General features: G+C 43.9%; 1 protein-coding gene across 2 annotated transcripts; it reads right to left on the bottom strand.

The window, feature by feature from the left end:
- Positions 1 to 3,476: 3,476 nt before the first annotated feature.
- Positions 3,477 to 12,327, bottom strand: khdrbs1b (KH domain containing, RNA binding, signal transduction associated 1b). Of its 2 annotated transcripts, XR_015846965.1 has the most exons (10): positions 11,960 to 12,327; positions 10,060 to 10,178; positions 9,231 to 9,347; positions 8,743 to 8,889; positions 6,588 to 6,718; positions 6,304 to 6,517; positions 6,136 to 6,203; positions 5,838 to 5,896; positions 5,524 to 5,718; positions 3,477 to 3,545 (listed from the first exon to the last, which is right to left on the bottom strand). XR_015846965.1 is itself a non-coding variant. In XM_088319184.1 (9 exons), the coding sequence occupies exons 1-9, from the start codon at positions 12,054 to 12,056 to the stop codon at positions 5,609 to 5,611; spliced, it is 1,062 nt and encodes a 353-aa protein (XP_088175310.1). In that variant the 5' UTR covers positions 12,057 to 12,327; the 3' UTR covers positions 4,430 to 5,608. The 2 variants fall into 2 exon arrangements, 1 of the variants encoding a protein (XP_088175310.1); XM_088319184.1 differs by lacking the exon at positions 3,477 to 3,545 and having other exon boundaries at positions 4,430 to 5,718.
- Positions 12,328 to 14,852: the final 2,525 nt, after the last annotated feature.

Genomic DNA, 14,852 nt, shown 5'->3' with positions numbered 1-14,852 from the left:
CGGATCGTAGGAGGGGAGTCAGCTGGGCTCACGTCGTCATGGCAACCACCTCTCCACGCTCCGCCAGTGTTGCAACAAACGGCGGGATGTGATGTTCCTCTGATGGTGTGAACCCGTCAGGAGGAGATGCCATCCAGCTGTCCACCAGATCCGCATCTCCACGCTATCGCGTTTAGCACGTCCACCCCCACGCGCCCGACAAAGACGAGCCGGGCCTGCTGTCTCTCGCCTCTCCCATTCGCTGTCATGTGGACATTAGAAGGGGCACGCAAGGAAGTGGACAGGCCGAAGGCTCGCGTGCACTTTTATCGATCGTTCAAACAAGCAACATTTACTTTATTCTCCTCCCTCGTGCCGGACACTTGATCGATTCAGAAAAGGAGACTGCTTGAATCGCTTAGCCTTCATTACATTAGAGAAGAAGCTGGGATCATTATTTCACGCATAATGGCTCAGACGTGGGGGTGGGGGAGGTATAATGTGCTGCCAGTAGACAATTCATCTTAAGGCTTGCTTTATATCCTGTGAGTCACAATAAAGCATACCGGAAGGCGGAGTTTGAACAACATTAGCTTGGAGAATATTTTTCAAAACAACACTTGGCACTAGTTCACATCAACATCTGAGTAAAAAATATGAGTACTAGTGACAGCAAAAAGGTTAATTGTGAGGATAACCATAGAAGCAGCAATGGTCCAATTGAAGATTTTTGGTAATAGCAACCATTGAATCATAAATAGTCCAGTTTCAATTTGTTCATGTCGTTTTCCCCAGACATTAAACGATTCAGAAATGGTCCTTTTGGACATTCAATGCAAAGTTTAGGTTTTTGTTCCTTCCTCTTGCAGGATTTGCTCAATCTCTCCTGATACTAAACAGGCTTTGAAACTTGTTTTTACCCCCAACAAGTCACCCCTCCCATTTAGTTTATCATACACGTATCGAGTTATGTATCAAATCATCTTTATTGGAGAGATTCACATTTCTCATCACTACGACTCTTGATGATAAAAAAACAAGGCAGTCAAATCCCAAGTGACAGATGAATTGAGGCTCTTTTCTTTTCTCACATGCATCTTTCCATGGCGCAGCATTAGCATACTTGGACGGCCGACAGAAAACGGCGGCGATTTGCCATTTGCAGTGGGATGCTACTTGACATGCGGGTACATGCAAAGTGAGACGGCCATTAGCATGTGCCGTTCTCCGCGGGGTGGGCAAATTTTTTTTTTTGGGGGGGACAGCTTGTATCAAAATCGCGTGGAATTCAGACTGCGAGGCCCGACAGGAACGCAAAACAATTTCACGGCTCAACTATGAGAGAGAACAGTGCTTCGTTTGACACTAAATCAAAGTGGAACAAATGCATTAAGACGGCGGAGAGCTTCTCACTCAGCAAAAATAATGAAATCAGCAAAAATAATGAAATCAGCGCTCGGATACAGACTCTTGAAAAGGACGGGCTTATTAGTCTCTAGTGATTCTGAGTCGAGCCTGCTGAGGTCTTTGTCCCCTCCACAGTACGAGCTTGGATCCTCTCCCCGAGCCACGTCGTCTTGCTCCAGTCTCCACTTGGCGGCCGCTTTACAAGCGCCTCCTGCGTCACTGCGGAAAACCAAAGAGATGAGACGTCAGGGAAAGGCGTCAAAGCACGTGTCGAAGTGCTGAAATGTGCGCTGATTTGATAGCACGAAAAATGGCGATAGGGAGAAAAAAAATCCATTTGAAGCAGCACTTGCGTTCCCCCCGACCAAGCGGCAGCTTTCTGACGTTCGCCGAGACCAATTCACGACAAACGGATCAGTTTACGCATTCAATCAGCTTGAAAGTCACAGGTCGCCTTTTTTTAATCCGGCATACTCTGCTCAGAGGGAAAATGTGACTGAAAAACAATTCAAATAGTATGTGGCTGTGTTGCCATCACATGGAAAAATGACAGTTCAAGTTCCACTGAGGGCAAACCATCCGAATTGTGCATTTCCAACTGGAAAGCACAGGAAAGACGCGATAGAGCACGCAGAGCAAACTCGTAATCTCACTAACATGGTAGTAAAAATCATAATGGCTGTAAATATTTGTATGACGACCGGTCCCGTCTTTGTGGGACATACAAGTGTAGTGTGTGTACTGAAATCTTTTGCACGGCAGTTAAGTTGATTAAAGTGTGACCGAGCAGTGCTTCTCTCCAAACGTTCATTTAACTTTTTCCTGTCCTCCAGGCAGACACTATATTGTGAGTAATTCCTCAGACAGCGCTCTTCCTCCACCCCCCCCCGCTACGACTGTTTCCATTCCGGGAATCGCCAGAGTCCCTTTAGCTGCCGTTTCCTCTCTGTCGTAGGGGAGCCTCGAGCAACGGCTGCTCATTAGTCACTTTTGCCGAGACCGCGGTGACACTAGTGAGTCGCGCCCCCCCACAGCCGGTACCGCCCTCGGCGAGCGACGGCACACGCCAATTCGCACGCTTGTCAAGCGACGAGGAAATCATCAGAAGCCGTCCGAGCTTTTAGACGCTGGGAACATTCGTCAGCACGCTGCTGCATCTACACCACAGGGAAAAGAGCCCAAACATTTCCAGTCGAATAATCTCACAATCATGAGGCAAACCTTGCAGATTTAATCAATTTTAGGTCAAACTTTTACCACCGTAAAACCTTTATTCACTGCAAAGGCAACCTTTAAACATTTTTACACGGCAATAAAATTTTTATTAAGAGGTCAAACCGATAAAAGCGTATCAAAACCCAAGAATGGATTTTTTTTTTCGTTAAATGCCACTTACGTTGTGAAAATAAGTCAAGCATTGTTGTAATGTAACAACGCAACAGTGATTTTGATGACGAGAAACCACGAGCACAGCAGCTAACCTCAACCTGAAGAGGAATGTAGAAGCTGCTGAATTAAATATTAATGAGGGAATTTCCACCCAATGACTTGTGGACAAACGCCTCGATGCCAAGCATCTTAATGATGGTCGTTTTGCATTCCGGGAGAACGGGACCATTCATGGTTGGGGTGTGCCTCAGACTTGGTGCATAGTTTTGTTTTTTCACGGCAACGTAAGCTGTGGCGAGGCGGAACGAAAATCAAAGACAAACAGAACAGTCCAGTTCTCGTTGTGCTTGCAGGGCAAGTTAAAAAAATGATGGAGGGTGAATTTAAAAGTCATCAATCATGAACATTCAGCAAAATTCTTTTTTAAATATTACAAATTTTTGAACTAATTCGTAAAATTAATTTAAAAAAATAAATAAAATGTCCTCACAAAATTGACGCACGCACAAAAAAGAAAAAAAAAAGATCTACCCAGGGTAGGTTTCCATAGTGCTCTTGAAGTACTCCCTTTGATCTCAAGTGTTGGTCGGTGAGGTTATGAAAGCACTGCCTGATTAGAGGAAGATGCCGGTAATACACTCGAGTGCCGTAGCATCATGGGGGTGGTTTGTTAATGGAAAGTGAGGCGATGGAAGACCAACCTGGGGGGTCACATGGCCTCCCTCCAGCAGTGTGGCTCTCCTGGCACTCTGCGAGAGGCCTAGCCGGGCCTGGAGGAAGTAAAGAGCCCAAATCAATACCCGGTGGACAGAACACATGGAGACACTTGTGAGATGGAGCTCATGCAACGTGTCTACAAGAGAACATCTGCACATGCAACTCCGTTATTGGTAACTTTGTACAAGGTGGAACATTTTTTTTAAAAGAAATATTACAAAAAAAAAAAAAAAAAGCTGTTGACTTAGATTTGGCTTTGTTCATTTTAGCAAGAGTTGCATTAACACTAGCCTGATAACTGGTTAGTACACAGAACAATTATTTTAGTACATAGAATACATTGATGTTGATTTTTTTTTTCTCTTAACTTTTTGAGTCTTTTTTTTTCGTCTTGGGTTACTACTTTTAAAGCAAGTTTATGTCAAAGGATAAAAAAAAAAAAGCACACTACCAAATTAAACATTTAGGGTTAGGTTACCTTTACAGTGGAGTTGTCTAGGTTAAAAGCCTCCTCTCCATTGCACTGCCATTAGTGTGTCATTCATGACAACGAGGCCTAGATCCTGAATGGTGGTTTGAATTCAGTTAATTTGCAGCGGCGATGAAAGCAATTGTCATTAGCGGTTAAAACGAGACCACAGGTAAGAGGATTGAAAAAGTCTTATACATACCCAGGCATTCAATGCTTTACAACTCTATACACATTAGGAAGCTATCCGGCTTATTTTAGCGGCCTTACCTCGGGGTCCTTTTTAAAAAGTATAGAAAGAGAGAGAGAGAATAAGTCGAGCTCGTTTGGTAATCCATCAAGACATCATTTAAGGAGGGTTAAAGTCTGGCACACGTCAAAAGCAAAACTCATTTAGGATTTAAAATGCGCTTTTGAAAACAAAAAAGGCCATTTCAGATTGGACTGGGACAGGAAAACAAATCAACGTTTCATAGAAAACCCACTAAGCTTTATTGACAAACTGCTGCAAAACATCTTTTGGACAGATTTAGTAACCTATTTAGGCAAGCGTACACATGTAGCATAATGCATTTTATGGAGAGGGTACAGAGTAAGTACAGTTAGGAGGTTTTAAAATATGTACAAGAGTTGGGATTGAGCTGCAGGATCCCTTCTCTGCGGAGAGAGACGACCCATGTGGAGATTTGTGTCCCAATCCTTCGTGTTCTTCTCTTTTTGGGGCATGCAGTTTATGCAGAATCAGATCACAATCAGGAAGACCTGAAGTGTTTGCGAGCATAACAGGAGGCCATTTGGTGCACAGAGCCTGTTAGAATGTCGTTGGGGTTTTTTTTTTTTGTTTGTTTACATGTAAGTCAAATGGAGGATATGAGGACAGGCCATCTCAACAGTGTCTTATTAGGGCTATATTTCAAAACTCGAAAAGGACAATGACAAATATTGCAGCCTACAGTCTAAATAAAGAATGTTTTAGAACTATTTAAATCAAAACATCACAAAGAATGAACTGATTTGCATTACCTTTAATCTTTACTTGATTTTAGATTTCTTTTGGTTTCTACATTACAGGTTTACAAAAAAAAAAGGTCTTTTTATTGGGCTATATTAACAGAATTTTGAAATGTAGCCTAAATGGGAATCTGCAACTGAACCTTGACAGATTCTTTATTTAAGAAGCACAATTAAAATGTATCCTTTAAGACAGGTGGAGAATGAGCCATTAGTTCAACTGGAAATTACTATTACAAAACATTTTTTTTGTTTAAAAGAAGAAAAAAAAACAATGCCAAAAAAAGCCAGAGGGAGAGGGGATGGTCGGAGAAAAATAATACAGGAAAATAACCAAACTAAAGGATTTTTTTTTTTTAGAAATTGCTTTGGTTATTGTGTATGGTATGTGTATTGGGGGATGTGATGTGTAGCCAAATCTTAAAAAAAAAAAAATAATAATAAAAAAAAAATTATCAGATTTTCTGTCCCCAATGTTGTAAAAAGTCCAATTAAGAGGGGGGAAAAAAAAAACGAAACAAAAAGGAACCAAAGCCAAAATGGACAATTACTTGTGTCGGGCTGCTTAAAGCGAGAGCTGCCGTTGTCGACAGGCGCTCGTCATGGCAACCCTGTAAGGGGGAGGGCGGGTCTGCTTCAGTACTGTTGGTACGGGTGCTGCCTGTAGGCTGTCTTGGCACCTCCTCTGGCTGCCGGCGCCGCTTTACCCGGAGCTGCCCGCTGGGTGCCGTTCCAGTCGTCCTGGGCTGGGGAGCACACGTGCACATTACACATTAACGCCACTACAATTGAGAAACTAGTGCAAGAGCATTTGACGACCACAAAATCTCACAGGATGGCCCCAAGTATTTATATATACACTGACCAAAGTTTTCATATGACTCTGCAGACTCTCCGTGGCCGTAGTCGTAATATTCTGCCTCTCTGATGGGCGTACATAATAGGGAAGAGGAAAGGGGGAGTAAAAAAAAAAAAGAAGAAGAAAATCAATCTCAACCCAACATCAAGTACCAGCTGAGTGAAACGTGCCAATTTGGTTTGCATGAGAGATCAAAGCTCGAGCCAAGCAGCCAAGTGGCAACCGGTTGGACTGCTGCAGAACGCTTCAAAACATTTCGAGGCAATGTGGCAGGTGAGAAGCGAGAAACGTGTGAGTCACTCACGCCTGTGGCTGGCTGTAATAGCTGTCGTATGACTGGTAGGTGGTGTCGGCGTAGCTTTCGTCGTAGGCCTGGAAGGGGGGGCAGGAAAAGAGAGAAGGGAAGAGCCTTGTTAATGCACTGGACCGAGCATCGCAATTCTTGACCACACAGTGCATCAACGTGACTTACATATTCCTGATAGCTCTCGGCGACTGCGGCAGGAGTGTGCTGGTGGGGCAGCATTCTCTGGGGGGGTCCGCTAGCAGACAGCCTGGCACCACGGGGCGCTGCCGCTCCCCTGGCAGCAGCGGCGGCGCCAGCAGGTCCTCCGCGGGCTGCCGGGGCGCCCCTTCCTGCTCCGCGAGCTCCCCGAGCTGCGCCACGAGGGGGCATGCCCCTTCCCCTGGGACAAGAGAACATGCTCAATGAGAAAAGTCCACCAACATCGCCCTTGCGACATTTCCGCTTCTTACCTGTGCGCTCCTGGGGGGCCGCCGCGTCCCCGAATAGGCATGCCGCCTCGTCCTCGGGCACCGAGCTCCTGGCCGCCGTTGAGGTATCCCATCTCCATGAACTGCTCTTGGCAGATGTCGTCCGTCACATCCTGCATGCAGCGCAGAAAACACAGCAGGGACTAAGCCTAAAGCTGACTTTATACATATTTTGATTGCATGAAATTTTATTGATCATTGCAAACAAATCAAAACCAGCCACGAAGAAATGTGAGCAAGCAGACGGAGCAACACAGAATAAAAAAAACAACAACAACTTCAAAATACAAAGCTTCCTTGGCATTGGAAACCGCCCTTCACTATATTCCTTGATTGAGCCTGTTGTGACGGCATGATACTTTAATTCATAAAAAAGTTGCAGCGGATTAGCGGTCCGCCTGCCCAGACAACACAAATCCCACAACATAACCCTGCGTTTTCCTTCGGGGAGCAATTTAGATCGCCCCTTTGTGACCCAATCAATTTTTTTCATACAGCAGACCTGCATCAGAATGCACGCAGTCTCAAGACTTCAAAAAAGACAGAACGCGCTTGAATATAAAAGAGCAGATGGCAACTTTCAATTACTTAGAGCGACTGGCTAAAAGCAGGAGTGATTTGACTGATCGCGAATGAATCTATGGCGACGTGTCGCGTCACTGCCGCGGCATCTCGCGGACCGGATGCGCGACAGCCATTAAGACTTGAGGTGTTAGATGAAATCCCACTTTAGAAATGATCAAAAATGCAGTAACAGGGTCGCCAAAAGGAGCCACAGACATTTAACAGAGAAGGCGAGGTCCTGCCTTTTTGGGGAGGATTTCCATTTATCCACACGCATCAAAAGCCCCAGCATGAACCCGAGGACAAGTGCGGCTAATCAAGTGAAGGCACAGAGGAACCACTAAAGTCAAAGGGGCCAAAATTTAATGATTCGGAGCTTAACTGCAATGTTCTGGGAAAATCCGCTTCAAAGGAACAAGCTAAACTTTTGTTTGTAGTTCGGCCCAAGGTCATCAGGTCCTTCACATTTATTTTTAATGCAATGCCACCACCGAACATATGAGCTTCAATTACACACACGAACACATTTATATTTCCACATAGATGCCAACAATGGCTAGCATGAATCGTGACCCACCCCCACGTCATGCGTCCCCAAAAGGTTGAGTGGCATTACTTGCATGCCACTTATAACATTGTACATTTTTTCAGATGACGATCTGCTGTAAAAACCACCCCGTGGCACGCATTAAATCATGACCAGAATCCAAATGACAGCGATAAAAACCTGACAAATTACGGCCATCTGGCATCTTTTATTTTACACATCCCAGCAGGAACACCATCACGACAGGTTTAGCTCTTTCCTCTTCACAATGCTGCGGCCCAATTCAAAATACGAGGCCTTCCACAAACCCCAGAGTGGAGCACTGTTAGCGAGCACGTAACATTTGTTCCAACCAGATGGACGTAAGGTTCAACAACATCAGCGGAAAACAAAGCCGGGGTGCCCATGCAGCACGGCGTGGACTTAAACTCACAGCTGTCTGGACGTTAAACATCTCTAGAGGAGAGAGAGAAATAGACAAACCTGAAGAAGAGTGTCGCGGGTTTTTCATGCACTAACAGAGTCTCCATTATGCACGCTGCCACCCTCCTAAGAAAAGAGCACCCTGACTGAACGAGGGCGCTTTGTTCAAGCTGCCAGGAAGCCAGCGGCGCTGCAGCTACTTTTTTAATCAACATTTGTCGAAAAAAAGGAGACATGGACATAATGCATTTTAAACAGCAAGTGGATTACATCCCAGTATTGTCATCATGTCAACCACAAGTCAAACTCCTAATGTTTGACGGACTGAGACGATGACTCGGCTGCAAGTTAAAAGTGAATTTCCGGAGCTAAGGTAGAAAACAACATGTCAATCTTGGTGCGAGGAGAGGAGAGAGAAAAAAAAAACATTTCTCTCCATGTGTGTCACATTTTTGACAACCATTCATCCCATCCAATTCAAGCATGAAAAGTTCAGAGACACAAAAGTCAACACCGAGTGGTTTTGATGAGCCGGCATTGCAGAAATAGAAACGTGAGCGATGACAATGATGCTGTAATAAATCCAAGCTGTGCACAACTCACAGGAAACAGGAACTTCTTGACTTCCTCCATGGCGTGGGCCATGCGCAGGTAGGCCTCGGGCAGCGGGGCGAACACCTCGACAAACACGTGCAGCTCCATGGTCAGGTGGGAGTACTTTGGCTCGCCGCCGTTCCTCAGCTCTTCCTCCTTCAACGTGGAAAAGGAGACATTCACGTTTTGGGCATTCTCAAGTCGCTTAATAACAACCCAAATTGGCGCACGGCCAGTTTAAAAAGTCTATTCTTAAAAAGGAGCAAATGTGCAGCACGGTGATGCCACCTTTGGGTGCAGCCATCTGGGCACAATTTGAGGCTTGCACATGTGCCAGACGTGCAATGGCTTCGGGAAACCCGGTCGACAAGTGTGACATTCCAGATGTGGATGGGCTACAGTTTTAAAAGGGTGCAAATTCCAGGAATGTTTCATCGGAACTTCCACAAGAAGTGTGAGAAATCCCTGATTTATTCACTTTGCAGCTGTGTTCATACCTTCGCTTTGTCTCTCATGGAGCCCTTGCCCAACACGGAGATCTTGGCCCCGGTTTCCTCCTGCAGACGTTTGATGGTGTTTCCTTGGGGTCCCAGGATCTTGCCCACGAAATTGAACTGGAGAAGCAAAAGTCAAGCAGAAAAACTTGAGACTGCTGCAGAGTGGGGAGATAAAAAGGCAAGTTTTCAGTCAAGGCAAAATAACTGGTCAGGGTCCTTGAGGCAGCAGCTATGAGCCCATGAAAGTTGTCAGACAGTCACCACCAAAACGTCAGACGGCGAGCGGGGGGCCCTGATGCACAAGTGTGGTCGGACAGCTGGGTATTCGGACTTTTGATGTGAAAATAGTAAAACTAGACTGGGATCAGCACGAGAGGTTCCGCTGGGCTTTTACAATTAACATGCAAATGAAGGAGTAGCTGGCATGATTCTCTTAGTGCACACATAAAACCCGCCCATCTATTTCCCTCACAGCCACACGAGTTAAAACAACATAGCCGCGAGTCTGGGAGGCTTGTCGTAAATTACATTTATACGGCGGGGACGTTTGCACATTTAGTGAGTCCAAACAGAAGGAGGGGATGCAAAACAGCAGGGCAGAATGAAAATCAGAGCAGCCATGTTAGCATTTCGATCGCTTCAAGGCTATTCTATAACACTACATCGATATAAACTGTAATTACGCCACTGAGTTTTAAGATGAAGATTAAGACAAGTAATTTGAGACCCCGCGTAACCCTGCGGCTTTATGTAATTGAACCTCGACTGCAGCGGGATAAATTGAATCTCAACGGGGGCATGAGGAAGAGAGGGAAAAAAAGAAGCTTGCCTTGGGGTACTGTTTCACAGGTATGAGGATCCGTTCCTTGAGTTTGACAAACTTGTTTGTGAAAAGATCCAGGTAAGTCTCTGACTCCTTAGACTCGCCCTTCTCGATCCTCTCGATTTCTGCAAGGAGAGGGATTGGTTCAGCCTATGTAATCACGTAATGGTATTAGAATCAAAAGGCACATGAAGTCGAACAACCATGTAAACATTGATTAAAAGAGCGAAACATTATGAATGAAATATACAAGCGGAAAGAGTGTTGAAATTGCATCAGTGATATCAGCAAAGGCTTTAGCGCAAACTAAACTGTGTTATAGTAGCCGGTAGATCACGTGACATAGAGCAACAAGATGAAAGCTGTCCAGGTGAAGAACTGCCATCTCCTTCACATGAAACTAGAAATGACTTTGGATGCATTGCTCCAATTCAAGAGAAATACAGAAAACAGCTTGAAAGTTTTAGTTATACTGAGCAAGTAATCGTGATGCAATTTTGCACCAATCACTACACAAAATTTAAATTATGAAACAGTAAAAGAGGGCAGTTTCGAGGTCATGCATGCTGTTAAAGAATCTAGATTTTTTTTAACCACTCAGGGGGCAGTGTGCTGAGCACTATGCAGAGTTTGGGAACCAAGGGTCTAAACTGCATTAACGAGCAAAAAAAAAAGAAGTGCGGGAATTAAACTACCTTCTCACTTTCAGTCAGAATCCTGCATGTACACAAACTATCTTATGTGGACCACTGGAATGTACGCCACTGTCACAATTCTGCACAGTCACCACTTCATTTGTGTCGAGCTGAAAACTGAAAGTGTTTTATTACGCATGATGATGCGTGAATGTGCAAGGGGGAATTTAATGAGAACCAGTCCATGTGGTGACAAGTATAAGAAAAAGGAAGAAACACTTGTGAAACACTAGCGGCAGATCATTTAGCACATTAAATGAGAGGATCAACTGCTAAATATATTTAATTTCTTTTAAAAAAAAATTATAATAAAACCCATTTTTTTAAGTTTGTGAGTTGTTCTTTTCTTGGGGGGACTTGCATCCCTTGTTCATAAAATCAAGGAGCGCCCCTGATTAGAAGGCGCGTTTTTTATATTTATCATCTTACTATTGTCAGACAATATTACTGTAGGAATAACGTGACTACTGTGCCTTTGTAGGTTACTAATAAACAAGGGTGCGCTGTGGTTGCGTACAAATTTGTCTCCGCCGTACGAACGGAACTCCGTCGTAAATCGAGCACCTCATGTGCAAAGCACGTAATAATGCATTAAAAACGTGTGTGATATTGCATTTTAAAACTTAAAACGTTTCATACTGCAGCAAGAGTTGTGCCTCTTCTCACCACAAACTGTTGTTTCAAAACGGTCATAAAAGCGTGCTAAGTTTGCTTAGGATCAGACAAAGAAAGTCGATGGCGGTTGTGCGAATATAGAGAGGGGGGCTCCCTCGTGGCCGAAGACCACCAAGTGCTTTCAATCCTCGGATATTGCAAAATATTTGAGGGCTAATAAAATTAATTCAGAGATAATAGGAGAAAATACAGGGGCGGACGACGTTTGTTTAAAGGCGAAAAATACGACGACGGCGGCGCTTTGACCCTCGCTCCATGAAGAAGTGAAACGTTAAAAAAAAAGTATAAAGTGCAGCTTTAATAGCCACCACTCGTAATATAAAAAAAAGACTTTGACAAACAGTGATTGTTGCAGGATTTAATCGAATTACGCAAGTCGAACCGAACGCTTCCGGTTGGAGCCATAATGGAGTCCCGCTCGTCGCCACATGGCGTTAGACGACGTAGAGACTAGTCGTCGGTCGCCTTTCCCTCTCGACAAACTTCCACCCAACGCACAAAACACCGAACAAAAAAGGCACGCTAATTCGCTTTACCTGCTTCTAAAAGTTTCATGGCGTGTGTGAAAGACGAATCCAGGCTGTCCTTCTCTGCCAGCAGCTGAGGGAGATATTTGTTGTCGCCGTTCTCCATTTTGAGTTACAACAGAAGGGAGAGAGGGTGGCTCACTTCGGGTGGAGTTAAAAGCTTATAGCGGCCCCCAAAAAAAATCCAACCAAGGAGGTGCAAAAAGTAGTCCTTCTGTAACTCGGAATTGACGCGTATAGAATTTTCCTTTGAGTAAATATTTTACGCTGGTTTCTCGAAATCGGACGTGTCCGCGACTTTATTGTTGGCGTGGTTGGTCCCAATCACGATGCGCTTAGTCCGCCGACTGGGTTGAAATGAAAGAAGAAGAAGAAGATCCGGGAGAGAGGCTGCCAAAGCCGGAAGTGACGTCATGGTTACGTAAATTGCTAGAGCAACGCCCCCTGATAAAAGATTACATGCTTAATTTTTTTGCGTCAAAATTACTTTAGTACTACAAACAGTCATGGAAAAAAGTATTCACATTTTGTCCGTGCGTACAAGTATAAATATTAGTAAAAGTTAAAAAGTAGACTCAGAGATGTACTTAGTAGAATTGACAGTTTAGGCATCAACATAAAAAAAAACAACAGTTAATTTGTTTTATAAACTATTTTGTCGTTTTTAAGATTAACAGGCAGTCTGGCATCATGCATTTAGCAGCATCAATCTTATACTAAGGCATCTGGAAAAAAAACTCAATAAATGTTTAAAATTCAAACTTCATTTAATTTGATTTTAGCATGACAGTATTCTAATTATAGCAACAGGGTTGCAATTATCAGGTTTGCTAATCAAATATGTTACAGTTTTTGCTCAATGGTTCATGCTGACTGTGTTAGTTATGCGACATAAAATAAAAATGGAAACAATTCTTTTTTAGATAATAGTATCTGGGTTACATTGGTGAGACTGACAAACTCCATTGAAGCTGATCAAATTGAAAGGTATGTCATGATTTTTGAATAATTACTACTATTTAAAAAATATGTATGTAAAATGCTTAAAACAATTACAAGGAATACTGAAACATAATAATCCCCAAAAGCTAATTTAAAACTAGTTTTATCTGTTCAGTAATTATCTTATTTTGACAAATTAGGGAGTAGAAATGGTCCAACTGATTGGTTTTCAAACCCAGGCATTAAAATTAAAAAGAAAAACAAACAAGTAAAGTACTCATACCTGAAAAATCGACTTAAGATAAAAGCAAGCTTGCCTTGCCTAATGTTCTCCTGGAAACATTCCTGAATTTTCCAAGCTTTGAAAACGCAGCTCTTTACTGCCCCTCAGTGGCAGTGCTGAACATTGCCACAAGAACAGCTCAAATTAGTTCCATCTGAGGAAACCCTTTTCTTCTCCACTAATATCGATCCCACACACTTAGTGCAGAAGTGAAAAGAATGAGAGGAGGAGGAGGAGTGGGGGGCGTCAGGAGCAGACCTTTCGGGGATTGATTCCTCTGGTCTGGATGCTTGTAATGAACCTGTCATGCCATTGAGTGGAGCACACGAGAGGGTCAGACGGTTAGACTTGACCTAATGCATACCAAGCGAGTCCAGGTCAGTGCTTGTAGAGTAGCAGCAGTGAGCAAACCATAAAAAAAAAAAAAAAAAAAAAACAGCAGGCCATTTGTCAGTACGCCGCCTGAGAGAGAACCATTACAATTAACCGCAAGGTGCATCCAGGCGTGCATCTGCTCGGAACAAATGAGCTTCAAAATGTGTTTGCGGCGAGCACTTACGGCAGGTTGGAGACCAGCTCGTGCTATCTGTGATCTATCTATGACCATTACGCCGTTATTAGGATTGGGGCTCGCGAAAGGCCGTCCTGACTCATCTTGTCATTGACAGAATGCTTCTTCGCCTGTGAGCGGAATTTCGATGGGCTCATAAATGGAAGAGTTACCTCCTCGTGGCAGGTGGATGAGTTCCAAACCGTTAGTTGTGTGCCCGTCCCTGCAACGAAAAGCGCCAAAGTTCGGGGTTAACAGATGCAAGATGGAAGATGGTAAACAGGCAAAAGCGGCTGTTCATCCACATCAGCGCCAGTCAAGCGCGAAAGAGGTCACAAAATGGCAACGGTGCAGAATTAACCTTTGACGACTCCCAACTTGCCTTTGGAGCACAATTTCACGTTTAGCCGACGGCGGCACTAGTTAGTAACTCAAGTGAATGCCTCGAAAACACTCAACAAAAAATGCCCACGAATGAAACACTTGATTATTCTGACGAGACCTGATCTAAACCCTATTGAACATGCAGACTAAAGAGAGCCTCCCTTCAAACCTGAGGCAGTTACGCAACCTATCCAAACATCCATTGCTCAGGGTTCGCAAGTGTCAATAAATAATCTTTCCTCCGACCAAGTAAAGAATTACAAGCGTCCGCCATTCGCGTGTGTGTGCATGCGTTTTTGCGTGTGCAGCATCATAACATTTATGTCAAGTAAATTATTGAGGGGCTGCATCGGCTCTTCCCCCTCGAAAGATATTCGCAAGTGATTTATCATGCGCAGTCACATTCATTGAACCCAGATGAAAAGCCAATAAGACGTTTATAGATCCATATATATTACATATTATATATATCCCAGTAGCTCGTTAGCTTTTTATAGTCGTGCTCACCTTGGGGAAACGGCTCACGAGGCAGTTTGCATTTGACCACAACAGTAAGCAACGTGGAAAGAGGTTATAGTTTTTTTTCCGACGTATTTTCACCATGGTGGCATTATCGGATCATTTCGAGACACTGCGAAGCATTAAAGTGTTTTGCACCATTTCAGGCTTCTGGAATTTTTGAGGGGGGTGTGGCTAAAACATCGCCCCCACCAATAATTCCAACAGGAAACGCGTATCATTAC

This window comes from Idiotropiscis lumnitzeri, chromosome 16 (genome assembly GCF_059441095.1).
Source record: "Idiotropiscis lumnitzeri isolate Australia: NSW breed Sydney's pygmy pipehorse chromosome 16, RoL_Ilum_1.0, whole genome shotgun sequence".
Taxonomy (NCBI): Eukaryota; Metazoa; Chordata; class Actinopteri; order Syngnathiformes; family Syngnathidae; genus Idiotropiscis; species Idiotropiscis lumnitzeri.
Note: the sequence above shows the minus strand (reverse complement) of the source record. Positions and strands in the feature narration are given on the sequence as shown.